The sequence below is a fragment of the Miniopterus natalensis genome, chromosome 9 (genome assembly GCF_054644295.1).
Source record: "Miniopterus natalensis isolate mMinNat1 chromosome 9, mMinNat1.hap1, whole genome shotgun sequence".
Taxonomy (NCBI): domain Eukaryota; kingdom Metazoa; phylum Chordata; class Mammalia; order Chiroptera; family Miniopteridae; genus Miniopterus; species Miniopterus natalensis.
This window is the reverse complement of record NC_142089.1, coordinates 12464749-12491036: the sequence shown is the minus strand read 5'-3', so window position 1 is coordinate 12491036 and position 26288 is coordinate 12464749. Positions and strand designations below refer to the sequence as shown.

At 55.9% G+C, this 26288-nt stretch overlaps 1 protein-coding gene across 4 annotated transcripts in view; it reads left to right on the top strand.

Moving 5' to 3' along the window:
• Window positions 1-26288, top strand: part of ARHGEF10L (Rho guanine nucleotide exchange factor 10 like) — a 97189-nt gene that overhangs the window by 14709 nt on the left and 56192 nt on the right. Inside the window, exons 4-12 of one of the 4 annotated variants that reach the window (XM_087820203.1) lie at window positions 6068-6159; window positions 7611-7694; window positions 11292-11461; window positions 16165-16281; window positions 19155-19263; window positions 21562-21668; window positions 23006-23083; window positions 24044-24223; window positions 25257-25373. In XM_087820203.1, coding sequence (XP_087676329.1) covers window positions 6068-6159; window positions 7611-7694; window positions 11292-11461; window positions 16165-16281; window positions 19155-19263; window positions 21562-21668; window positions 23006-23083; window positions 24044-24223; window positions 25257-25373 — 1054 coding nt within the window. Of the gene's footprint in view, window positions 1-6067; window positions 6160-7610; window positions 7695-11291; window positions 11462-16164; window positions 16282-19154; window positions 19264-20802; window positions 20975-21561; window positions 21669-23005; window positions 23084-24043; window positions 24224-25256; window positions 25374-26288 lie in introns of those variants that run through there. The other 3 variants (XM_016216070.2, XM_016216088.2, XM_016216079.2) reach the window with 3 other exon arrangements.

Sequence of the window (26288 nt, the reverse complement as noted above, 5' to 3'; positions counted from 1 at the left end):
GGGCAGCTGATCGGTGTTTCACTCTCACATAGATATTTCTCTCTCTCCCCCTCTCCCTTCCTTTCTCTCTAAAAATCAATAAAAATATAAAAATTAAAATGAACTTGTATTTAGAAAAAAAATAAGGTACTGCTGGGGGTGCAGTGCCTGTTCATGGTCTGATCACAGAGTCCAGGACCCTCCAGATGTCAGGGAGGAAAGTATGTGCAGATCAGAGGCAGGGTCTGGGTCAGCCTCTGGGGCTGTGGGGCCAGGCTCCTGTGTGGAGATGGTTCCCTGGGGGGCCTTGGTGCTCAGTCCCCATTGAGGACTGTGCTGTGGATACTGTGTGAGGGGTCCCTTTGCAGATTTCCCCTAGGGGCTCCTCACTGCTGCTACTTGTTCAGTAAGTGGATGTGTCACTGTGTGTGGGGTGGCACAGGACAAGCAGACTGGGTCCTGGGACCCTTCTGTATATGAAGGATGGCCGGCTGCAGCGTGAGGAGGGGAATGCGTACAGGGACCCTGTAACTGGAGGAGGCGGGGGCAGGATGGGGATGGGAAGTGGTGCACGTGGAGAAGTTATCCTGTGCCAGACCCTGTGATGAGTATTTTACATGCCTCTTTATTTACCCATTAGCTGAACCCTTAGAGGGAGGTATTGTTGCCCCATTTCACAGATACGGAAACTGAGGCATAGAGAGGTGCTAAGTGCTTTACTGGCCCTATCTCAATCCTCACAGTAGGAAGCAGAATCGATTATTTACTATAGATTATTGACTGTCCCTGTGGCAGAGCCCAGTGGCAGAGCCGTGGTTTTGTCCAGAGCTGCTGGCTTCAGAGTGTTCTGTTCACGCCTCAAACCCATGAGCCTCGGTTCTCAACCCTGGCTGCACACTGGACCCAGCGGGAGCTTGACTGACACCAGTGCCTGGGCGCCTCTGGACCGACGGGTCAGAATTGCTGGGTAGGGCCCCAGGTAACTGCAGGGGTCAGCTGCTTTGAATCATCCCAGTGGATGACTTGAAGGTCCCTCTGACTATAAAATGTTACAGGAACTAGAAAGTGGCCAGAGCCAAAAAGAAATCTGGCAGTGGGATTGATCTGGGCTTAACGTTTTTGTGTCTCTTGGATGTAGGGGTAGTGGAAATGGTGGTGGTGAGAGTTTCAGTGGCGGGCGATGCTCTGAGTAGCGCTATCCTGGGCAAGCCCTCTGTCTCAGGCCTCCGTGTGCTGCAGATCGGGTTGTACTCAAGGCCTTATAAGGCAAAGCTTATTCTGGTCCTTTCTATTTGCCAAAGGTGGAACTTTCCCCCTTTTGTATTAGTCATACCTTGTTCTGGAAGAGGCCCCGGGGATGCCCTGTGTGGGGGTGCCCAGATAGGAATCCTCAGCCCGTTTGGTTTGAGGGTCTTCTCCTTGACCACTCACACTCTGTGGGCTCTGGGAAGGGACCCTGTGAAATCTCTTGTCATTGAGGTTCTCTGAGAACCTGGGGGCTGTGCCTGCGGCAGCAGGGGCTGGGGGCACTGCCATTCTCTGCAAAAGAAAATAGGCCAGGGAGGGCATCGGTCATCACTGAGTGTCCACTGTGTGCCAGGGCTGATGGAATGGCGCGGCCAGGACAGAGCAGGTCCTTGCTGTCACAGGGCACTCACTCCCCTCTTGTCCTCGGCTTGTTCCTGGAGAGAGAAGAGGTGAACACAGAAGTGCTCTGAGCTCCATGGTGGCCTTCTATTGCACTCGACCCAAATCCGGTCCATGAACATTGTCGTTGGGTGCCTGGGAGAGGTCCTTTGTCCGTCTCCTGCCTCCTCTTTTTTGTCAAGCTTCTCATTCTCAGTTCCTCTCCATGGACTCTGCTCCTTTCCTTTATATCCAGTGGCAGGGGCCTCACCTTGTAAGACTGCTGTCATCTCAGCTGACCTTTCTCTCCTGGGCATGCTGAGAGGCATCAGAAGTGCAGGAAGCTCAGATAAGGGTGAGCTAATTGGCCTCTTATTGCTTTTTATGGCTCTTTTATTATCTGGGGAGTCCCCAGAAAGAGTGTTTGCTTACTGGGAAAATTAGACTTCTCAGCCAGGCAGCAGCTGGGAGAGGCTGTCCCCCGGGTGGGTGCAGGGTGGGTCAGTGGCCTTGGCAGGAAGGAGCAAGGAGGGAGGAGGCACCCCAGCCTCATTTCTTGCCATACCCACCGCTTCCCTTGCCTGGGAGGCCCTTTCCTCTGAATGTGCCTGGGGAACCCAAGCCTGGGGCAGCAGAGCCCGGGTCAGAGCAAGGTTTGGGGGCAAACCTCAGCTCTGTCGCTTGTGGCCAGGTGACTTGGGGCTAGGTCCTTGCCTGTTCTGAACCTCACTCTCCTCATCTGTGAAATGGTCATAATAAGACATGCACTTGTCCTCAAGCATTTGACATCCTCCAGGCACAGAGTACATACCAGCAAAGTACAGGGCTGCTGTGGGTAGTGGTGTCCGGCAATCCTGGGAAGACCTGTCCACTCACAGGCGCTGGCCTCTTCCCTCCCTTGGGCCTCCCAGTCTCTCTGCTGGCCTCAGCCATTGAGGCCAAGGGGGTGGTTGTGAAGGTGACTTCTCTATGCCGTGTGACCCACATTTCCCACCCCAGGAAGCCAGGACCAGTACCTGGGCTGGCGACTCAATGGAAATGAGCCCAGGCTAGCTTCTCCAATAGAGGAGGTGGCTTAGATCTGCGTTGTCTTGTATGGTGGCCACAAGCCACATGTGGCTATTTCAACTTAAATTAGTTAAAATTAAACATTAAGGTCACTGTGTTTTGGCAACGTGCAACCAAGAGGCTCATGTTTTCAGCCCCACCCTGGCTTTCAGTGTGTCATAGAGTATTTCCAGAGCCCTTCTAAAGCTGCCTGATCTCACCCAAAAATATCCCCCATCCCCACTCGCCCTTGATGCCACCTTCAGGGTTTACCCGGGACTTTCTCACGTGTTCCCTGGTTGAACTGCACTGCGGCCTAGGAGCTGGGTGGTACAATTTGTATCCAGTATTTTTTTGATTGTGGCATCTTTGTCATAGATATTTTTGCTGCATGACTAATTGGCTGTAAGGCAATTTTGCCATAAAAGAGAAAAAATCATGACAAATAAAAGAGGGAGATTAAAAATGAATAACAGAACTTAAAAAGCTACTGTGAAATACAAAATATTTGAATACATCTGAAATGTGTTTAGGTTTATGGCAATCCTGTGCCAATAACTTACTTTATTTTGTGGATTGTACCTAAGTACCTGTCTTCGTTCTATGGGGAAAATGTGGGTTCACCTCAAAGAGGGCCCTCGGCCCTTCCTTTTCTCTCCTCCCCATATAGCATGTTTCAAAATAAGCAACCAACTCCCCGGCAAGTTGTCCTCTGGAAGAGATGCTAACTATTTTAAGATCACTCCTGTTTATAACTATTTTCTCCACCAGTTTGTCAATGGAGAAATGAAGCCAGACTGACAACCAGACAGACAAAACAACAATAGCAACAACAAACCAAACTTGTTTTATCTTTTTTTACAGCAATATTGCCTTACAGCCAATTAGTTACGTCGTGAAAACGTTCATGGCAAAGTGTCTACCACGAAAGTACCTAGAACGCTTACGATTCCTTTTGGACTAAGACTTGAACTTGTGTTCCTGACTCTATCCTGAACGCTCTCTCCTTCCTTTTAAAAAAAACGATGGCTGAATAGCCTAGCGAGGTTCAGTGACCTTAGGTTGCAGTGAATCTGTGATGTCAGTGGATATTTAAATGCAGGTTTCCTACTTCCGAGGCGTCTGGTTGAAAGAGCACAAACTTTGCAGGCAGACAGCCTGCTTTAGATCCCATCTCCCTGTGATGCACCGAGTGACGTTAGTTATTAAGTCTCTGCGAGCCTCAGTTTCCCCATCTGTAGCCCCAGGATGCTAACATCTACCTCATATGCCCTCTTGTGAAATGAAATATGCAAATACAGGGGTGGGCAAAAGTAAGTTTACAGTTGTGAGTACTTGAAACACAATTTATTCTTGTGTTATTATTGATTAGTAATTATATTATTTATTTGTATTACAGCTGTAAACCTGCTTTTGCCCATTCCTTTACAGAGGCAAAGCAGAGCAAGTAGCACCCCACAGGGGCATTGTAATGGTCACCAATTGTCACGGTTAATGCATCAAAGCAAACTTTCAACCAGACTCTGCCAAACCCCCTCATGGACTCCGGCTGGAATGGTTTGGTTCTGTCCGAGCATTTTGGAGCAGCTGCATCCAGCACCTTCTAGATGTCTCTTGCTTGAGCAGGTGGTGCTCCTGGAAGCAACTGGTAGGGATTGGAGCTCAAGTGGCTCCCTTGGTCCCAGCACCCCCCACCGGTGCAGTCCAGCCCTGTCCCCTCTTGGCATTTATTTCCGGTTGGTGGAAAGCCTTACCCTAAGACTGTGTCCCTTACCCCAGGGTGACACTGCTGACTTCTGGCAGTGAACTTTGAGCTGAGACCAGCTTCTCTAATAGGTGACTTAGACCTGCATTGTCCTATACAGTGGCCACTAGCCACACATAGCTATTGAAAGTAAAGTTAAGTTCCTTCCTTAGTCACATTAGTTCCACCAGCCACATCCAAGTGCTCGGTAGCCATGTGAGGCCCACGGGACAGCACAGACATAGACCGTTTCCATTGTCACAGCTGTTTGGGCTGTTACCCGAGACGCAGCCATAAGAGCCCAGCTTTGGGGGCCAGACAAGCGGACTCCACCGTCTGGCTCTGCCCCCCATGGGCAGCATAATCTTGGGCAGGCTCCTCTGCCTGCTGCCTGCAGAGCTGGGAGGGTGAAGGCAAGGGGCCCGCTCACAGGAGGCGCTGCTCATTCCCCCCCCCTTCTCCCTGGATTGTCCTGGTTTTCATCTCCCCCCCGCTCCCCCCCCCGGTCCTCCGCTAAGGGCCAAGGGCTAAGGGCTCGGGTACCAGGAAGTTCAAGGCAATTCTTGGCCACAGTGGCTGCTGTCTTGGACAGCTGGAGGCCCCTCCCTTTTGGATTGGCCAACGTGGCCTTTGTTTTTTGAGCCTGGGCTTAAAAAATAAAATCAACAAAAAACTTTCAGCCCGGCCAGCGTGGCTCACCAGTTGAGCATCATTGACCTAGGATCCAGGAGATTGAGGTTCGATTCCTGGTCAGGGCACATGCCCGGGCTGCGGGCTCGATCCCCAGCAGGGGGCGTGCGGGAGGCAGCGATCAATGATGACTCTCTCATCATTGATGTTTCTCTCTCTCTCCCCCTCTCCCTTCCTCTCTCTGCTCTGGTCTGTGACACTTTCTCAGCCTTCTCTTGGTCTTTATGATCTTGGCAGCGTCGAGGAGTAATGGGCAGATATTTTGTAGACTGTCCCCCAATCTGGGTCTGTCTGGCATTTTCCTCATGATTGGACTGGGGTTATGGGCTTGGGTAAGAAAACTGCAGAGGTAGGTGCCCTTCGCATGTCACATCATGTCAGGGGCGCATGATGTCCGAGTGATGTCGCTGGAGATGGTCGAGTGATCGCTTGGCTCAGGTGGGGGGGCCTGCTGTTCCCGCACCGTTTCCCTCTGCACGCCTGCTCCTGGGAGGCAGGTGTCTGAGAGTAACCTGTCCTTCATTCCTCAGGGGTTGAAGCTTTGTCTGTCATGCATGGTTTTGCAAATCTTTGCAAGTCCTCCTGTCCCCCAGGAGGCGGGTCCCCCAGCCCTGGCCTCCAGCTCCGTGTGGGGGAACAGCGGGGAGATGGAGGTTCCCACTGAGCCTGCGCGGGAGGGAAGACGGGTACCCATGCCTGGGGAGCACCAGGTCCTTACCCCTGTGCCACGTGATCTTTATGCTCTTAGAGCAGCAGGTGGGCCCATGGTGCCTTCTAAAGACAAGGAAGGGGCTTGTCCGAAGCCTCCTTGGCCTCCCGATAATGGCCTTGGGGCCCGAGGCTCCTGTCCTCAGCCTGCCCCTGCTCGTCATGTGCACTGTGTGCTGCTGGAGGCTTCAAGAGCCAGCTTTCCCTGCCTCCCTTGCCATCAGCTCTGTCCCCCGCCCTGTCGGCTCACTGGCACTGTGTCTTGGCCTGCAGGGTGCCAGCTGTGGTGAGCAATGGAGATGCCACGGACACAGCTTTGTCCAGGGTCCGGCGTTCCAGCTGGAAGCGGAAGAGCTCCCGTCGAAGTAAGTCCCCCGCCTAGGTCTTGGCCCCAGGAGGGTGGTGCCAGGATAGCCTCAGAGTCCCCTACTCTAAGCTGAGAGAGCTGATGTGGGCTGACGGGTCCTCACTGGCTGGGCTGCTGTGGGCTGGGTGGCAGTTCTGAGGTGGATTGGCCACTGCCCACACTTGACAGTTGCCCGTTTGCCCTGAGAGCCACGGTCCAGGAGTGGACCACACATTCATCCATTTATCAGTTCCTCGAATACTTCTGAGGCAGTTGGTGCGGGTGCCCCCGTGACCAAGACGAGGTTCCTCTGGGAGCAGAGCCAGACACACAGGCAGGTGACTCCCATGAAGAGGGCAGGTGCCAGAGTGGGGAGATCCCATGCGTCCTGAAAGTGGAGAACCAGGGAGCAGGGGCCAGCAAAAGAGTGTCCGGCAGCTCGTGCAGGAGCCCAAGGGCGAGGGGACACCTGGCACTGGGAGCAGTAATGCAGCCATGATTGCATTTCAGTCCAGTCACTGTTGGGGTGTAGCTGCGAGACAGGAGACACGGCGGGGTGGGCTGGAGTCCAGTGAGGAGGCTGGCGAGGAGGGAGGCTGAGCCCGGAGCTAGGAACCTGGACGGAGGTGGATAGGTCTGAAGCCATTGGGAGGCAGAGGCCATGGGGGGAGGGAAAGGGGATTGGGACGAGGCTCTGGGGCCCTGGGACAACTGGAAGCACCACAGTTAGGATGGTGGGGACTTCAGAGGCCATCAGGTCCCATGTCTTCCTGGAGGGCTGTGGGGTGAGGACAGGCTCCCATCAGGGGTGGGGACTGGCCCTCGAAATCCTTGTTCTGTAGGGCCCTATGCCTCTAAAGAGGGCAGAGAGTGGGCACACAGTTTTGGGGAGAGATCTCATTAGATTTTGCATCTAGGGGGCTGCTAACATGGGCAGGCCTCGCTCTCCTCATAGACCTGGAGGGATGTGCTCATTTGCTGAATTTTCATTAATCAGGACCCTGCTGGCTGGGTTTCGGGGGGACTGTTCTTAACCCCGCTCTCCAAATCCATTTCTCTCCCCCTATTTCCACTACTCACTAGGGCTGGTTGTCCCTCCTCTGCGTCTGGGTGGGAGGTGCCTCTTCAAGGGTAGTGCTGGGGGGCCTGGGCCACTGAAGATGTGTCCGGGTGCTGGGTCTGCTCCCTGCAGGTGTCCTCAGCAGCTGCTGTCAGCCAGATGGGCCAGCCAATGTGTGACAGGGAGGCAGGTGGGGCCTGCCCTGGTCACTGGGAGGGTGCCTTGGAGGGGTTGGGGGGCGGAGAGAAGGAGCGGAACCAGTGTCCTCTTAAGGGCGGCGGGGCAGGGGCTCCCCAGGGCCCAGGCGGCCTGATGCTGGAGGAGGGAGCTGCCAGCTGGTGCAGCCTGATGTCAGCCTGGCAGCCTCCTCGCCTTATCCCTGCCCTTTCCCTCTCCCTTTTCACTCCCAGTCGACCGGTTCACTTTCCCTGCCCTGGATGAAGATGTGATTTATGACGACGTCCCCTGTGAGAACCTGGACGCCCATCAAGCGGGTAGGGGCCCCTTTCACGCTTCCTTGCTTCTCTAGGGATGCGGTGGGAGGGGCTGGGCCTGGGGAAGGTCTTCTTCCATTTCCTTCCCTCCCCACCCAGCCCATTGCCACTCCTTCCTGCTTTTAAAAACCACTGCAGTCATCCAGGGAGAGGGAGGGGCCAGGCTGGGTGGGGCAGGGGTTAGGGCCTCTGGGCTGGGCACGCTCTGGCTGAGGGGGCCCTGGCGAGTCATTCCACCTCTCCGAGCCTTGATTCCTCTCCCAGGAAAATGGGGTGCTAGTCTGGGCTTCCCAGGCTTGCAGGGAAAGTGACAGCTTGTTAAGTGGTGAAGCAGAGAACGCTGGGAACCCTGTGCCCTCCTCTGGGTGAGGCCGTGGGTGGGCCTGGAAGAGGGGGAGATTGTGGCCTCAGACGGGAGACAGAGTAGAGGGGAGAGAGTCCTGCTGGAGCTGGGCCCAACTCACCCAGGGGGGAGGGGTATTTATTATCCTCATCTTTGCTTGAACACAGGCCAGTGACTCTCATGTTTGTCTCCTGTACTCTGATATTACGTCCTTTCTACAAAGAAATTGCAGAGGCGGGGCTGGGATTTGAACCTGCGTCATTCTGACTCTAAGTCCAGCGCTCTGTCTCCTATCCCAGGAGGTCTTGGGCAGCATCTTATGACAGATGAAACACATTTGATCCCACTGTTTAATCAACCTCATGAGGTCAGCAGGGCCAGGCTTATGGCTCCAGTTGACAGTCACATCAGAGAGGTTAAGCCACCAGCCCCAGATCACAGATCCAGGATTTTATGGACATCTGCCCCACTCTGCTTTTTCTCCTACACTATTCTGTCTGCTTTCAGGGGCTCCCCGTGTCGGGGGAACAGCCCCTGCTTTTGAGGGGCTCCTAGTCTGATAGGGGTGGCCTTCACCATCCTTGGGCTATGCACAGTCCCACAGGAGAGACACAGAGACATGACAAGACCCATGGGCCCCCAGAGCCACACTCCTGACTCCAGTTCCAGCAACAGGGACAAATGGGCCAATGATAGGTGCCTCCCTTTGCAAGCCCAGGAGGTGCTTAACATCCCTGTGTGTAGCTCATTCGAATCCAGGAGAGGTCGGGAAACAGTGCATTGTGTAGGGAGGCAGTGGTGTCTTGTAGGAAGGTCCCAACCCAGGAAGGAGATCTGAGTGGCCTAAGGCTGCTGTTTAACTTCTGTTGGGCTGTTTTCTCACCTGAATCAAATCAAGCAACTAATTACTTGGTCCCTAGTCTGCCCTGAGCACTAACGTCCCCAGGGTATGGGGAAACTGCCTGTTCCTGCCATCCCACAGTTTTACCCTGAGGTGGTTAAGAGTAGGTGTCAGACAACTTGCCTTTGTATCTCAGCTCTGAGCCTGCAGATTGAGGGCCACCCGCCCCCGGCCTCCACCCACAGGGCTGTGGGAGATTGAGTGAGACAAGACTGTGGCACCTCAGTAGGTCTGCTGCACAGGGACGCTGCTGTGGTTAGTATGACACCTGCTGGCCTCGTCCTGTGTGGACTGATGTGGGCTCAGCAGGCACTGGGAGAGGAAGCTATCAACTGAGGTGCAGGCCACACTCGTAGCCCTGGGTTCCAATCTCAGCTCTGCTGTTGATTAGGGCATGGGGACCTTTGGGCCTTGGTTTCTTCATATAAAATCAGAATGTCATCCTGACCTCTCAGGACTTTGGGGAGGGTCACACCAGAGGACTTCTGCTTAATCTCTCTGGGCCTCAGTTGATGCATCTGTAAAATCAGGGCAATAAAGCTCCATCCCTGGGTTTTTGTGTGGATGCCGGTAGAGACTGACATGGAGCACTGGTGGTGGTGGTGAGTGCCCTGCGGAGGGGCTGTGATCTTGAGCACCAGTGAAGCCCGAGGCCCCAGGAAGTGGAGGGTGGGACCAGGACCACTGTGAGGCCCCGAAGGCTGAGGATTTGGCACAGGCTCAGGAATTTGGTGACTCTGTGTCCACTGGAGAGAGCATTTCTAAATGAGCCCAGGGTGGTCACCAGGATGGCAGGGCTTCCGTAGAAAGCAGTGCAGCAAATAGATGGAGCCTGGCCTGGGAGTCTGCCCCCCTGCCCCCTTCACTGCCTGACCTTGGGCAAGTCACGTTTCTTCCCTGGGTCCCTGTTTTCTCATCTCTCTAATAGGAGGGGATGATAATTTATACCCTGCTGACCCCGCAGGACTTCCGGGAGAATCCACCGAGAGATGTGGCGTGTAGATGCAGGCAGTTGGGAGGCTGGGCGCCCTTGGAAGCGTGGGGCGGGAGACGGGTGCGATGCCACCATGGTTCTTCCTCAGGGGCAGCCCCAAGCATTGGGGCCTCCACTGCAGTAATAGGACAATCAACCCAGCCCCGTAAAGGTCACAGCCTAATCACCAGCTGCTCCACTCTCTGGAGACATTAGTCACTATTATTTATTGCTTAACAATAACTGCATGCTCCCTCCTGATCCTGGGACCCTAGTTTCCAGCTCAGCCTCAGTGCATCCTCCAGACCTCCCCGCCCCAGCTTGCCTGTGGGGAGCAGGTGGAGGCTTGAGGTCAGTGCGATGACATCAAGCCTGCTGAGAGCCCCCTCGAGCGAGGATCAGCAGCTCTTTGCTGGAGCTTTACGTACATGTTTTATTTACTCCACCCTTCTGCTTAGCTTACCATTATCATCCCTATTTTACAGAGAGGTCTCTGAAAACCCAAGCTCCCCATTTCCAGCAACATGCTTTTTGAGCAGATTTTTAAAACCCTTCCCAATGCCACATTTTTTGATGTTGACAATAGCATTTTCATCTGCGTGCGTTTCTTGGAGTCTGGCCTCACTTTTGTGAGGTTGGCAGTTCAGTGCTGTAGGTAACAGACCTGCAACTGAAGCCCCAAGCGGTGAAGGTGAAGCTCCAGATCTCCCATTGGGCTGGGGGGGACCCCCATGCTTTAGTCCCAGGACAGTGGCTTCCACCTCAGCCTGGAAGCAGCATCTCCCACCCAACTCAGCTGAGACCCCAAGAGTGCTCAGGCCCTGGTGGCACTGTGGCTAGTGGACTCTCAGGCCTTTGTCCCCAAGTTTTCGGTTCAAGACATTTCCTGTGGGGCCTTGCAAGAAAAGGGACCGCTCCTGGACATTGGACCGGGGGTGCCCCCTACTGGATGATCCTGAAGCCACATGGGAAACTCAAGTTTGGGGTGAGGGATGCTGACTCATTTAATGCCCGACCCCCAGGATGCTGAGGCCAGAGCACTCGGTCCATGTCTTCTCTTTTCTACTAAAAAATGCCTAGGAGGCCCAGGATGAGCACTCAGATCCCAGAAAAGTAATGCTGACAATGGGAGGAAATAATTGAGCCTGTCATGCGCCTGACACATTTCTTGTGCTTTTATACATTTTCTCATGTCCTCCTCACTTTACTGGGTGGCTTTTGTGTCTCATCACTTCTGTTTTATGGACAAGGAAGCGGAGGCGGAGCCCCAGAGCCAGCCACCTGCGCGCTTACCTGTCCCCCCCTTCCCCCGTGCACCTGGAATTGGGTCTGGTGGCTTGGCCCGGGCCTCTGCTCACTGCCCCATGGCTTGGCCTGCAGGGGCGGAGAGGAGCCTGCTGTATGAGGATGCGCCCCGCGACGGGGCGCCCAGGGAGGTGGAGGACCTAGGCTGGAGCTCCAGTGAGTTTGAGAGCTACAGCGAAGACTCAGAGGAGGAGGCCAAGCCAGAGGCAGAGCCCGCCAAGCACCGAGTGTCCTTCCAGCCCAAGGTGAGAAGGTGGGAGTGTCTCTCACGCCAGCCAGGGCCCCGAGACCCCCTCAGGGAGGGGTAATGAAGGTGGTGAGAGCCAGGCCTGAAACTCTTACCTAAACAATGATTCCCAGGAACGCGTGCGGGAGGAAGTGGCCCAGGTGCCCTGACACAGATGACCTGCCGGCATTGATCTTTGGCTGCGGGGAGCCCTAAACCTGGGGTGGGCTTGGTTCATACCTGGCACAGGTGCCCTCCCACCCCACGTCTATGGCAGATCCCACGTTGATCATGATGCTCGTGGGCTCACATCTGGCCTCAGAATCCTCCTCAGCACAGTGCTCCAGGCAGCCCAACCAGCTGATTAGATTTGGCACTTGGATCAAGTCATTTTCATCTTCCTGCACTGTGTTGGTCTGTGTTCTCAGACCAATCAATCCGAGACCCACACAGACCCCTGCCTGGGGAGGGGAACAAATGGGGGCTGCTGTGGCTAAGACAGAGCTGCCAGAGGCTCCTTCCCGTGGCCTTTCCAAGTGCCATCCAGGCATTGGTTTCCTCTGATGTTTCTGCCTGAAACAGGATTCATTCTGCTGATTTCAGGAGGGAGTCAGAGGCTGAGAGAAGGGTGGGTCGTCTGGTTCCTCCTTTCCCGTGACTTCTCCCATTTATTCTTCAGAAGCCTCTAGAAGGCAGATTCTATCCATGCTGAGATCTGGGATGTAGTGGGAGCAGCTTCTTACAGGCTGGCCCTGCCTGACCACAGGTAGACTGGGTCCCTCTCAGGCGAGCTCAACGTGTTGGCCAGTCCTGCCTGAAGGCCAGGCAGGGACGAGTCAGGGGGTCCTAGACCTAGGCTGGGATTGTGGGCGCCTCCAATTCTTTCCTAGCACTTCCTGCTCCTTTGTAAGTTTGGGGATCCCCTCTGGGAGAGGAGTGCTGGCCAAAGAGTCTTCAGACAGACTTTCCTCAGATCAAGAAGGGCCCCCCAAATCCCCAGGAAACCTGGGAGCTGCGTGGGCCTCTCCTGAACCCTGGCCTTCTCGTGGCTGGGCCCCCATGGGCTGAGCCACGGAAAATGGCCTTGACTTCTTGCTAGCAAAAAAGTCAGCATCTATGATACCTACTGTGTGCTCAGTCCATGTCTTAGGGTATGGCTGGGGTACATGGGGACAGGAAGACCCAAATAGGCTTGGGCAACCTTTGTGGTCTAAGAGATACTGAATGTGAAACAATTTGCCAAAAATGAGACAAAATGCCTTTTGGTAAACATGAGCCCTTGTACCTAAGGCTGTCTGCCTGACGTGGGTGCCATCTGATGGGGTTGGTAAGAGGAGGCTTCCAAGAGAGATGAGCTGGGAGCTGGGGTGCAGAAGCCAGAGGAGATGGAAAGGTATCTAGGCCAAAGGAATGGCCCAGGCAAAAGCCCAGGAACAGGCAATCCCTGCTCCTGTCCTCAGATGGGGCAGCGTGCGCTGTTTTAGGAGAGAAGAGGGGCTTTAGTCATGAAGCCACCACACCCCCTGGGCAGCCTGTCTGTAGGAAGGCAGGATGGGTACTTCTCAGCTCTGCTCTGGGTCTTGGGAGCAAGTGGACTCGATGCCTGGGCAAGCCCTTGTTTTCAGCCTCTGGCTGTCCCTCCTAATCCCCTACAGCCACTTTCCCAGCCCCTGCCTTCTTGCTGGGGACTGGGAGGGTACCACAGGCACCTCTCAGAGGGCAAGAGGTATGGGGACACTGAATCAGGGCTCTCTGGTGGTGGCCCTCAGCATCAGGATCACGTGGTAGCTGGTTGAACTCACACATGCCAGGGCCTCACCCTGCTCAGGGACTCTCGTTCAGGGTTTGGGGTGGCAGGGCAGTGTGCCTTTTAACCAGCACCCTGCCCCCAGGGATGCCAGGGGCCCACAGAGCACTCTGAGAGTGCTGGGCTGGCCCTCACCAGGTCTTGGCCCCAGGGTCTCTGGCTGCTGCCATGAGCTCATGTCCCCTCGCACCCTGAGGCTGGGGCTTTGGACTTTCCTCAGCAGACAAACAACACAGCAGAGTTCTTTGAATTTCTAACCACGAAGACTTTTTCTCTGGCCATGGGCCAAGGCCCTCCTGCTTCCTGAACAGCAGGCTCCAGGAGAACAGGGGATTGTGGAGGGGCCCTTCCCCTGCCACCGACCTCTGCCAGGGAACCCCCCTGAGCCCTGCCTGCAGTGCTTCGCCCTCTTGAGCTTCTTGGGACACACCTGCTCCTGTGCCTGGCACTGCAGTGGCTGCATGTTTTGCACACCGCTGCTTGGCTGTGTGTTGTGTGGCTGTGGGGCACTGGGCTGCAGAGATCTGGGGAAGTGTTTGTCCTGTCCTTGGAGCGGGCTCCTTGCACCCTGCCCAGCTGTCAGAGAACTGGTGGAGTTCCTCCTTCAGAGATCTTGAGAGGCCAGCTCTCGGTGGGTGGATTTTTGCCAAAGGAAGTGACCAAGGAGTCTGCAGAGGGACCTCCTTGGAAGCAGCTGACCCAGATGTAAGCAGGAGCCCGATCCTCATATGTTAATAATACCTGCTGGTTACCACCCGTGCTCAGTGGCTGTTATTATTTTTTTCCAGTTGTGGAATGGGCTGCATTGAACTTTTCTGCTTTCTGATTGTGACCTCTTCCTAGTCAAGGTCATTGTGATCGAGCTGGTCAGGGGACAGGGCAGAAAAGCCAGCTCCGACCTCAGCCTTGTTTGCGCCCCTGCTCTGATCTGGCCAGTTCCGTGGGTGACTTCTGACCCCAGGTCTTCTGACCCCTAGAGAGGCAGAGGGCATCAGGTGGCCCACATCGGCTGTCTGATTTTATTGTGTCCATCTTATTTACAGATGAAACAGAACTCAGTACATATCTCAAACTCCCCAGTTTTGGGGGAGTCCGAGTAACTCACAGAAGGATCCCTGTTCTGTTACTTCTTTGTATAATAATCGTGAACCTTTGCCTATTGTGTTTCAGCTTACAGAGCAGTTTCAGTTCTTTTTCCTAATACCCTAGAGTGGTTGGTATTATGGGCACTAAGAGTCTCATTTTGATCATCAGAGAACCTAAGCGACCGTAGCTCAGAGAGGTTAGATGATGTGGTCAGGGTCACACAACCAGTAAGCGGTAGAGCCACACTCATCACACATGATTTGAAAGAAAATACCTCATCCATCCATCCATCCATGCATCCATCCATGCATCCATCCATCCGTCCATCTGTCCATTCGTCCATCTGTCCATCCGTCCACCCATCTGTCCACCCATCTGTCCACCCATCCGTCCACCCATCTGTCCATTCATCCACCCATCCATCCCACCATCCGTCTATCCAACTACTCAATAGATATTAGGCGCTTATTTGAGTAAGAGCATGACGAGAGCTTCCATCTTCTGAGTACTCACTAAACTCTGGGCTTTGCGTGTGTCGTCCATTTAATCTTCTCAGCACTCTCTGAAGTGGGTATCATTAAGGCCAGCGTAGCAGTGGGAAAGCTGGAGCTCAGGTGGAGAGACTTCCCAGCTAGGAAGCGGGCTGTGGTGGTTTGAATGCAGGCTCGCCTGCCTCCAGAGCTCGTGCTCTTGGTCTCTGTACTTGTCAGCTTCTCTAGAAGACATGCGTGTCTTGGTCTTCTGTATGCTTTACCAAACATCACTATTGCTTACACACTTCATGCGTTTGAATGTCTGTCTGTTCACCTGTCCATCCATCCGTCTTCCCAGATAGTATGTAAGCCAGTCACCCATCCATCCTTACATCCAGGTGTCCCTCCCTCCCTCCCTCCCTCCCTCCCTCCCTCCCTCCCTCCCTCCCTCTACTCATCCACCCCTCCTCTAGTGCTGTGCTAGAGCCAGCTTGCCCTAGCTCACAGGGACCCAAGAACCAATTGCGGGCATCTCTTTCCAACTCCACATCCAGTGATGTCAGGTTGGTAGCTTGAAATGGGTTAGGTGGCAGCATTCTTACCATGGAAATGCTACAAAGCAGAGCTTTTTCCTGGAGAACCAGTAGTTAAATATTTATCAGCCCAGCACTGTGTCCATCCACCAGTCCATTCATTCTTTCTTCATTCATCTTACTTCTGTTCATCCCTTCTCCATCCATTTGTCCTGCCATACAGTACCTAATTAAATTTATCCATTTGCTGAGTTATCCATTTATCTTTCCATCCATCTCTCCATCCATCCATCCATGAGCCTGTCCATCTACCCATCTGCCAACCATCCCTCTGTCCATTCACCCATCTTTCTGTGCGTTTTCCTACTCATCCATTCATCTCTTGCCCACCATCCATCCACCTGCCATCCATCCATCTCACAGAGTTGCCAAGAACCTCTTATGTCACAGGCCCCTGGGATGGGGAGATGACAAAGACACAGCCCTTGCCCTCCCAGCACTGCTCCCCTTCCCTGAGAGTGGGCCTGGACTGCTCCCCTCTCACCCCTCCTCCCAGCATCAGGGTGCCCTGCTGCAGAGACCCGGCCCAGCTTCCTGGCATGTTGGGCAGGGCGATGCTGGGGCCAATTCCAGGCGGGAGCCTGGCTGGACTGCTGCTTGGGCCCTGGTCATCCCCAGGTCCCAGGTGCCGCCTGCCCCGAGTTGTCCATCCGCCACTTTACCTGAGTCTCCTTTTTCCTCTGTTGCCCCTGTTTTGTCTCCTTCCTGTCCTGCCTGCTCCTCTCACCTGCTCTCCTTCTGCCTGGCCGCTTGGGGGCTCCAGCTTTCTCCAGACCTGACTAGGCTAAAGGAGAGATACGCCAGGACTAAGAGAGACATCTTGGCTTTAAGAGTTGGGGGGAGAGACATGCAGGAGCTGAAGCACAAGTACGATTGTAAGGTATTGTTTGTCTGTCCCTCCCAAGTCCTGGGGCCACAGAGGGTGGGCCTGAGTCCTGGGCTGCCCCCAAGACCCGAGACCCAGAACCGGCCGCATCTCCCGTCCGTGCTGGAACTAGTCGATGCCTCAGCAGGCTCGTTTCTTTCCATGTTCTTACCTCCCCTTTTCTCCCCACTCTCAAGTGAAACTTAGCCACCTGCAGGAATTCCTGGTTGGGTTTTCAAACGTAGGGCCCTCAGAATCACCCGGGGTGCTTTGAAACATGCAGATTCCCGTGCTCCACCCCCAGAGATTCAGATTCTGCAGGTCTGGACCAAGGCCTGGGAGTCTGTGTATTTAATAACTATGGTGGATGGGTTTGGGTTACACTTGAAAGATGTGAGTGTTAGTGACATTAGATGTCCCTTCCACTCCTGGCTGTTCAGAAAGATGCAGAGTACCGTCTTCTCAGATGGGACCCAGACTTCTGGATAATGCTGCTGCTGACAGCAATAGCTTCCATTAATTGAGCACCTGCCATGTGCTATGGGCTTTGAAGGCCCATAGGCCTGGGTCTGAATCCCCATCCTAGGACTTTCTGTGTGATCCTGGGCAGGCCTCCTGACCTCTCTGACCTCAGTTTCCTTGCCTGAGAAATGGGGACATTAACAGTTCCAGCCCCTAGGGCAGATGTAAGGATTAGATGAGCTCAGATCTGTTAGGTGCTCCATGCTACGCTTGGCACAGCCGGAGAGCTCAGTGGATGGTGTCAGTATTACTTGTGTGCCTGACTGTCCTGTCCCCAGGGCACCCTGGGAGGCAGCTGTCTCTCACTGCTGTCATTTAGCGGTAGTGAGGACGGTAAGGGTCATGCCAGCGGTCAGCAGCAGAGCTGGGCTTCAAACCCGGGTGTGTGAGGGTCAGAGCCTGTATGATCTCCAGCCTGTGGCACTACCCTCCTCGTCAGAACCAGGGGGCTCCCAGGGAGAGGACCAGAAGAGGCACTCTACAGTTTGCAGGGCCCTTTTATAGACGCCCTTTGAGAGGCCTGGGACCCGGGGTCAGGCAGGTTTAACTTCTCAGGAAGCCAAGGCCCAGAGAGGAGCAGGGAGCACGTGGAGTACAAGAGACCAAGACCAGGGTGCTCTCCCTGGCCTTGGCCTCTGCTCTGCGAAGATGGGTGGGGTGGCAGGTGAACTTAGGGACACCTTTGGGGTTTTCTTTCACCTGTTCTTTTTTTGCCCGGGAAAATGCCAACAGAAGGGCTTCAGGTGGTTCCCCTAAAGACCCCTTTGGGGGTTCCTAAGACAGCTCCCCCCTCCCCCCATGGCTCTCTGCCAGGACGGGAACTGGGCTCCAGGACAGAGATTTCCTATCGGGGGGTGTGTGCATGACCTCCTCAGAAGAGGATCCATATCTTTGTGCAGTTTGGGGATCAACATCTGTCCCTCTTGTCAGTCCTCAAAGGTGTTTATGACCCTCCCCGCCCAAAAGGCCAAGCAAGACTTGCTACTCTAGAATTGTCCGTGTAGATGCCGGGAGGGGCTGGGGACTTCCCTTCCCCTCTGCTGGTTGTTTCTAGAAAGTTGACCTTGTTCCTGAAAAGGCAATACCTGTCCCCCCCCCCCCCCCCCCCCGCCTTAGCGCCCACTGGTTGTCAGCAAGCCTTCCTCTCCCGGACCGCCCCCCCCCAGTGCCCCGCCCCTTATGCTGGGACCCGGGGTGTTTGGAGGAAGGAGATAGTGAGAGCAGAGACCAGAGCCCCCCAGATGAGTGCTCCTCACCTTCAGCAGAGAGAGAGCTCCAGGAAGGAGAGGGTTGTCCTCGAACCCCACTGCCCATTATGACAGCCATGCGGTCGTCTAACTTCAGACGAATTAAAATGAGACATAAGCAGGAGTTCGGGTCCTTACCGCGTCAGCCGCTTTTCAAATGCCACGTGGCTGTGTCTGCCCGGCATTACCGTGTGGACAGCGCGGGGAGGAAGCATTTCCACCCGTGTCGAAACTTCTCAGTGGCGCTGGCTGTGTGTCGGGGAAGATGCCAGGGCTGGGGTGGGTGCTGAGGGGACAATAGAATGAGCTAGGGGACAGCGGCTCTGTTCGCAGGCCCAGGGAGGCCGCCTTCCCCCCCGGGCACGCCTCCTCCCGTGCCCATGCCCGTGTCCGTGCCCGTGCCCGCTCCCTGCTCAGCTTGCTGCGCCCGTGTCCTGGGGCCTCCCCGCCCAGGGGAAGCTGCGCCCTGCTCTGTGGCAACTTCAGCTTTCTCCCCTTTCCCGGACAGTGGCTCAGTAAGGAACCTGGGTGTTTGGGGGCACGGGACGGGCTTCCTCACGCGGGTTCAGCAGATGGTGCAGCGGTGCGGGCTCACCTCCTTGCAATGGCTCCCTAAGTAACCGCCAGCATTTGTGCCGCTTGCTTTCTGTGCAGCGTGCTTCCCAGGCCTGTCTGTTAGCCCTCGCAGCCCTGGGGAGTCTCAGTGGGTCGCGTCCGGGGAGTGGCGGGGCTGGGATTGAACCCAGGCTGGGACTCCAGGCCTCGAGCCTTTCCCCCATGCTACCTTCTCCTTAATTTGATGGGAGTAGGTACCGTATAATTTGTCCCAAAGGGAAAAAAGTCAAGTTAGGACCTCCCCTTGCCCATAAAGAGGGTTCCCCTGAGGGAGCTCCCCCGGGGCATGAATGTCCCATCTTACCCAATCCCAGTAAGTCCCAGGGTGGCACTGCCCACTGTCCTTCTTGGCCTCTGCTGCCACCTCCCTGGGAGGGAATGGCCCCGGGGGTCTTGATGTTTGTAGTCCTGTCCTGGAGGCCTGGGTGGAGCTGGCGGCCCTTGGCGGCAGGTGCCCCAGGGCCTCCCTCAGCTTCTCTGATGAGCCCCTCTGCCTTTGCTCAGATGACCCAGTTCATGAAGGCTGCCAAGAGCGGGACCAAGGATGGGCTGGAGAAGACAAGGATCGCCGTCCTGCGCAAAGTGTCCTTTCTGCACAGGAAAGACGTCCTTGGTGAGGCGCTGTGGGCCAGACTGGGAGGGGGGTTGGTGTCAGCCCTGTGACAGCAGGGACGTTTGGGCAAGGTCACTGGTGTCTGAGCTCCTCTGGCGGTGGGCCTTGGGGACTGAGCCCACGTGTCAGACCGCTGTCCCAGCCTATTTCCTACTTCTCTTGGAGATGTGGCCTTCTCTTTCAGGAGAGGTGGGGCCTCTTTCTTTAGCATCGCTGCTCTTGCCCTTTGCCATGGCCTTGCCCTTGGCCTCCCGCCTTCCAACCTGTCTGGCTCACCTGGCCTCATCTCGGAGCTCTGTTGTTCATTCCTTCCTTTATCCATCCACCCATCTCTCCATTAGCTGGTATTTACTGAACACCTACTAAGTGCCGCGCCCCGTGCTGGCTGCAGGGGCACCAAGGTGAATTGAACGGCATTTCCTCCATGAGCTCCTGCGCAGTGGGGGGGACAGGCATGTAGAAAGGAAATGACAGTACAGATGAGGGGTGACATAGTGGCATGGTGGGGTACCGTGGCGAGAGGTAGAGAAAGTGGGTATGGGATATGGGAATGAAAGGTCAGGGAAGGGCGTAGAGCAGGAGAAGCAGACCCAGGTCAGTCAGCAGGGGGAACAGGAGGGGAGGGATGCTCCGGGGGCAGGAGTGAGCATGTGCAAAGGCCGGGAGGCGGGGACATATGAGATGACTTTTGTGATAGCTCACATTTATCGAGTATTTATTGTGTGCCATGCACTACTAACAGCTTTACAGCTCCTCACTTAATCCTTATAAACACCGAAGAGCTACAAAGGACTGTCCTGTTCCCATTTAGAGATGAGGGAACAGGCACAGAGTGGTTCAATGACTTGCCTGGGGATACACAGGCATAGACAGGATGGAGGAGGCTTCTTCCTCCGGCTGGAGTGAGGGTTAGGGGTGAGAGATCGGGGCCAGGTGTTTAAGCCAGGGAGAACTGTGAGGTTCTGTGCCCTCTAGTATCTTACCCACTCTGTGCCTCAGCTTGCTCATCTAGACAATGGGCTAATACGGCATCTGTCTCAGGGGCCATGGTGAGGATGACTGAGGTGGTGTATGGAAAGAGCCTGGCCCAGACCCCAGCTCCTGCGTGGCAGGCGTTATTCTCGATGGTGGGGCATGAAGTGGAGTATTTGGTGCCAGGACCGAATCTTACTTTCCTGGGTTCAGACCCCAGTTCCATTGCCTCCTAGCTGTGTGACCCTGCACCGTTAATCCCACCGCTGCACGCGCTAGATGCAGCGCTAAAGCTTTGGGGTCGCCCTGGCCCCAGACAAGGAAGGGGACAGGCCCAGAAGTCATTCCAAACTTAGCGGAGTGGCCTGGAGAAAGGGCAGGGTGGACAGATCGGCTGTCTGGGAGCTGCTCTTGGTCACTGTCCCTACCCCCAGGCCAGCCAGGCGGCCAGCGGGCTCTCCCCAGGCCCTCCCCGCCCAGCCCATTAGCTCAGAGCCTTTCCTAAAGTGACCCTCCCACCAGAGGCGTTATTAATAGCTGTGGTAGGGCTCGAATCACCAGCCAAGAATGCTACCCAGTGGCCAGTGGGGGAAGAGGAAGCCGCAGGGCCGGAGGCTGGGGTGGGTGCGGAGTGATCGCCCGGGTACCATGTGGGCCAGGAAGGAGGGCCTTCACCACCCCCACCCCCAAGCTGTCGTCCGTTGTCCCTCCTCTTCCTCCTCTTCTGTCTCCTGCTCAGGTAAGGGCCCACCTGAGTGTCCCTGCTCTCTTGGCCCCTTGGAGTCCCCGTTGCCACTTCTTCCCAACTTCCCCATGGCACCCACTTCCTGCTGCCCACAGCCACCGCCATGGGGTTTCAGAGCCAGGAGCAGCCAGGGTCCCGTCTCCTCGTGCTCGCATCTCCCTCGTAGGGGCCGGGCCTCCAAGGCCAGACCCTGGCACTCGGCCCGGCCCCCCTTGTTCTCACTGCCGGAGCCTGTCTCCTCTCTCCTTCTCCGGAGATCCACGCCCACCCATGCCCGCGGTGCCCGAAGGACGCCAGCTGAACTTTTTTCCCCCTTACGTCTTTGCATATTTTTTTGAAAGATGAAAGCCCAAAGCCAAACAGCTCATTCTTTTTGGGGCTTTCTTCTCCCTTTTAGGCGTCCAGAAGAAAACTATTTTTAGAGCCTAGTGATGGGGACAGAGGCGACAGGCAGTCTGGTGTGGCCCTAGGAGCCGCTTATCCCCCAGGACCCTGGGCCCAGCGGGGCTCCCAGTCCTGGAGTCTGAGCAGGGTGTGTTGTCCTTGCCTTGCATGTGTCACTCACCCATCTGACTTTCCAGGTGACTCGGAGGAGGAGGACATGGGGCTCCTGGAGGTCAGCGTTACGGACATGAAGCCCCCAGCCCCGGAGCTGGGCCCCATGCCAGACGGCCTGAGCCCTCAGCAGGTCTGTGGGAGGGGCAAGGGGCTGGGGGTTTTCTCGGGAAGGGATGTTGGAGTCCTAGCCTATTATCTGGGGCCACAAGATCTGCATCTTGAAGGGGAAATGACGATCGGGGACTCTTGGCAGATCCCCAGCTGGGGCCTCGGGCTCTCTTCTCAACCAGCTGCGCACACTCTCCAGACTGGGCCCCGCTGTTGTCCTGGGCGGAGGGGCCCCAGCGTCTGCAGCTTTGCTTCCCACATCCATGGCAACTAGAGCAGCTCCAACTTAGAGGTTTCGAATGAAGGTGGTGTTTGATGGAAGGGACTAGAACTACAAAAGGGCTGAGATGCACTGAACTAGTCCAGCTCAGAGAGGACTGAGCGAGTTGCCCAGTTCCATCTGCCATCCCCCTGTCGTTAAGCTGGGGTCTTGGAGTCACCACGGGCTTCCCCTAGGAGCTGGGGTCCTTGGGCGATGTCTTCCCTCTCTCAGTGTCACACCGAGATGGGGCGGCTTTGCTCTGGGGCCTTGGCTGTCATGTTTGATTCCCTCCCAATCTGGGTTTTCCCAGCCATGAAACAGGGTGAGAGACCCCCGCTTTCCTCTGGTTGTGAGGACACTGAGCGAGATGTAGTAGGGGCTCCAAGCTGAATGAAGGGATTTGTCACTTTTTCGGGGTGGCAGAAAATCCTGATGTTTGGCCTCTTTTAAAAATCAGGGAGATATGGCCACACATCTCATCTTGGGAGTATATCTGCCTGCTTCCTTTATTTCTGTTACCTACCTGGCCCCTGAGCAGCGTTGAGATGGTGACCCCTCTTCTCTGCCGAATGCAGAGTTACTGTCAGAGCAGTAGGAGCTGGGCGGGACCCAGGCCCCCAGCTCAGACCTAGGGTTCCTCTTCCTGGCGTTGGCTGGTCTCTGCTCAGGAGCTTTGCATTTCCTGGGCCAGGCAAAATTAGTTATTTAGGCCAGTGGCTTTCAACCAAGGCGATTTTGTGCCCAGGGGGTGTTTGGCAATGTCTGGTGACGTCTTGGTTGTCACAATTGGGAGATGCTACTGGAATCTAGGGATGTTGCTAAACATCTTACAGTGCAGAGGACAGCCCACAATAATCACCTGGCCCAGACGCCAATGTGCTGACGTTGAGAACTCTGGGAACAGCTTGGGCAACTGGGGCCGTCCCAGGGCCCCTGTCCCCTTCTGCAGCGTGGGGGGCGTGGGTGTTTCTCTGGGGTGGGCCCTGGAAGGAAATACCAGTGCTCCAGGCCCCGGGGGTCCCGGACGCTGGCTGTGTGCCGTGCTGGCTCTGTGGCGCGGTTGGCGCAGGCACTGACCATGCTCTCTGCCTGTGCAGGTGGTCCGGAGGCACATCCTGGGCTCCATCGTGCAGAGTGAAGGCAGCTATGTGGAGTCTTTGAAGCGGGTCCTCCAGGTACGGCTCCGGGGCCTCTGGGGAGAGGGCAGCGAGGGCCCCGCAGGAACACTTGGCAAGGAGTGTTTTGGGACTGCGGGTAGTTTTAAGGGGAGGGGGCCAAAGGCCAGAACTTTTATGGGGACAGTGGGACCTCCCGATGGGAGATGCCAAGAATTCCTGTTGCCCTGGTGTTCACGGGAGGGCTGCGTTTTCTGAAACAAAGCTGGGGATCTCTGGAATGAGGGCTGTTTTGGAGAGTCTAGGGCATGTGGTCCTTTTTGTGTCTGAAAGGGGCTGTGTCTTCCTCGCTACTCCGGGAGCCCTGGGACAGGGCCGTGCCTTCCCATCACACTGGGGCTCTCTGAGGCAGGGGGTAGGTAGGGCGCGCCCATCAGATGCCCAGGGAGTGCTAGATGGTCACGTGACCCGGTTCAGGTGTATCCGCCTGGTCTGTCGTTGGCATTCCTGAAACAGTGAATCTGCTGGGATGTTGTGGGCTCTCGGAGTGAGGCCAACAGGGAAGGGAATTGTCGAGTGGGAGCCCCCTGAGGGGAGCCCCGATCCCCGACCTCAGACAGGTGGGGATGAAAACCTATGTTTCTGACAAAGCTGGGTGGAGAGTGTGGCTCTAGGTCTGGGGGCCAGGGGAGCTCGCTGGGACATCACTGTCGCTGCTCCATCAGACAGACCGGCTCAGGCGCAGGCAGAACCGAGCAGGTCCAGCTCTCCATGGAGCTCCTCCAGGCTGGTGTCTTCCTCCCAACCCAGCTTAACACATGAGTCATGGGCGTGGCTTGTGGGTGGGCACAGAGAGAGGGGCCAGGAGGGTTACATCCATGAGATCCTTCTAGAAGACAGGTGAGTGAGGAGTGAGGGATATGTGCTCCCCCGACAGGAAGGTCCAGGCATGGCCTTGTCCAAGGTGGGTGGAGGGGCTCTGGCCTGGTGTTGGGCACTCACCCCCACCCACCCCGGCAGGATTACCGCAACCCCCTGATGGAGATGGAGCCCAAGGTTCTGAGCCTGCGCAAGTGCCAGATGGTGTTCTTCCGCGTGAAGGAGATCCTGCACTGCCACTCCATGTTCCAGATCGCCCTGTCCTCCCGTGTGGCCGAGTGGGACTCCACCGAGAAGATTGGGGACCTCTTCGTGGCTTCAGTAGGTGTCCTCAAACTCTCTTTTCCTGGCTCACCAAGGGAAAAACCATAGCCTGTCTGACCTTGAGGTCATTTGGGCCAGCCTTCTGCCTCTGCCTGCTCACGTTGTTCAAGTCAGTGGGGTCAGGGGGTGGCAGGGCCTGAATCTGCCCAGTGGTCTGAGCCTGGGGTAGGCATGACACTTTCCAGTGTCCAGTATGTCCTTGGAGATATTTGTAGGCGTGGTGCTGGTGAACTCCAGGAGACAGGCCACTGTGGGCAGCCACTGGTGGTCTGAAGTTTCCCTGCCAAGCATTCCTGAGTGACCGCTTTTTGCGATGCTCAGACAGACCACGCCTTGGCCCCTGGATGATGCCCCAGGGGGTCGGGGCCTCCAAAGTGCACTGGATCATGCTCCAGAAGATCTGGCCTGGTCCCCCTCAGTTTTGCCATGCCTGGCAGCTCTAGGGCCCTCTCAGACCCAGGTCCCCTCTGTGGATTGAGGGATGTGTTGAACTGTGGTTTTTCAAACTGAAATCCATGGGCCCCAGAGAGATTCATGGAGCTAAGGAGGGCGAAGTTGGTGGAACTCCACTCTGGCCTGTCTTAGATAATTGGGTTCTGCTAAAAGAAAAAGTACTGTTTTGAAAACCTGAGTGCTCAGTAGATGCGACGCCCTGGTCTGTGTGTCTAAGGAGTTTGGAGTCGGGAGCACTGTCCTTGATGGTTTATTTCCAGGGGGCAGTTTATTTCCAGGGGGTGTTGAGGAAATGCATGTTGGAAAGGGGTGTCACACCTGCTTCCCCTTCACCTGTGGGCCAGGGCTGCTGAGCTAGGGCAGGAAGAGTGTTCGGATACCCCTTGTCCCTCCTCTTTCTCCCTGCAACCTCGGCGTCTCTTGGCCTCTCTGAACCCAGTTTCCTCCCCTCACTGGGGTGACAGGTGTGCTGACCTCAGACTAGTGGGGATCCTCCAGGTGGTGCTGTCAATAGGTGTGGTGGTGGTGAGGGTGGGTGGGTTGTGACCCTCCCTCTCCACACCGGTGCCTGTTTCAGTTCTCGAAGTCCATGGTGCTCGATGTATACAGTGACTACGTGAACAACTTCACCAACGCCATGTCCATCATCAAGAAGGCCTGTCTCACCAAGCCCGCTTTCCTCGAGTTCCTCAAGGTGGGCCTGGCGGGGATCCGCAGTCCCTCCCAATAGGGCGGTGGGCAGGAGGGCTTTTAGGAGAGAGGGGGGATTTCAGCCCAGCTTCAGGTATTGTGTCTTCGCCTGGACACCTCCTCTTTCCTTTGGGGCTCGCCTTGCCCCATGGGAAGACAGTGGGTTCCTCCTGCTCCCCACCAGGCGACTCATAAAGAGTTACGGTTTCTGTTAACATCTGGAGATCCTGGGCTTTGCCAGATGTCACAGGAGGCCTGTGACATCTTGGGGATGGGTCGGCCATAGGGAGACCCAGCAGTGCTGGGCCTGTACCTCTGGTGGGCTGGGCTTGGGTGGGTTTCCAGGTATAGCTCAGGGTGTCGCTGGGCTGTCCCTTTTCCTTATTGGTAAAAGGGCGAGAATTTCTCAGAGGGGTGTCTTGGGGCTCATGTGGGAGATTAGAGGTGGAAGGACCAAAAGCCTCATGTAGCTATGGCCAGGCTCCCCAAGATTTCCTTGGGTGTGCATTCAGGTGAGTCAGATGGAAATCCTACCTGCAGGGAGAATGCCACCAGGTGGAAAGTGCAGGTGGGCCAGGAACCCACTGCCCCGATCCAAGACGGCATCTGACATGGGTCCTGGGGGCCGTGGGGTTATAACAGGTGGAAATGGAGGAGGGGTGTAACAGGGGCAGGGTGGGAGGGCAGAGGTCGAGGCAGGAAGATGGGGTTAGATGAGCGAGTCTGGTTGGATCCTGGGAGCACTGTTGTTGGGGAGTCCTGGGAGAGAACACCCAGAGGCAGCTGTGGTCAGTGTGGGTGGCTCTGGACCTGTAGGACATTGCATTTTGGGCTGTGGGGAGCTGCTGCAGAGTTGTGGGCCAGGGCAGATGGAAGCGGAGGCCAGTGGAGAGGCTGTGCCAGCAGCCTGGGTCACCAG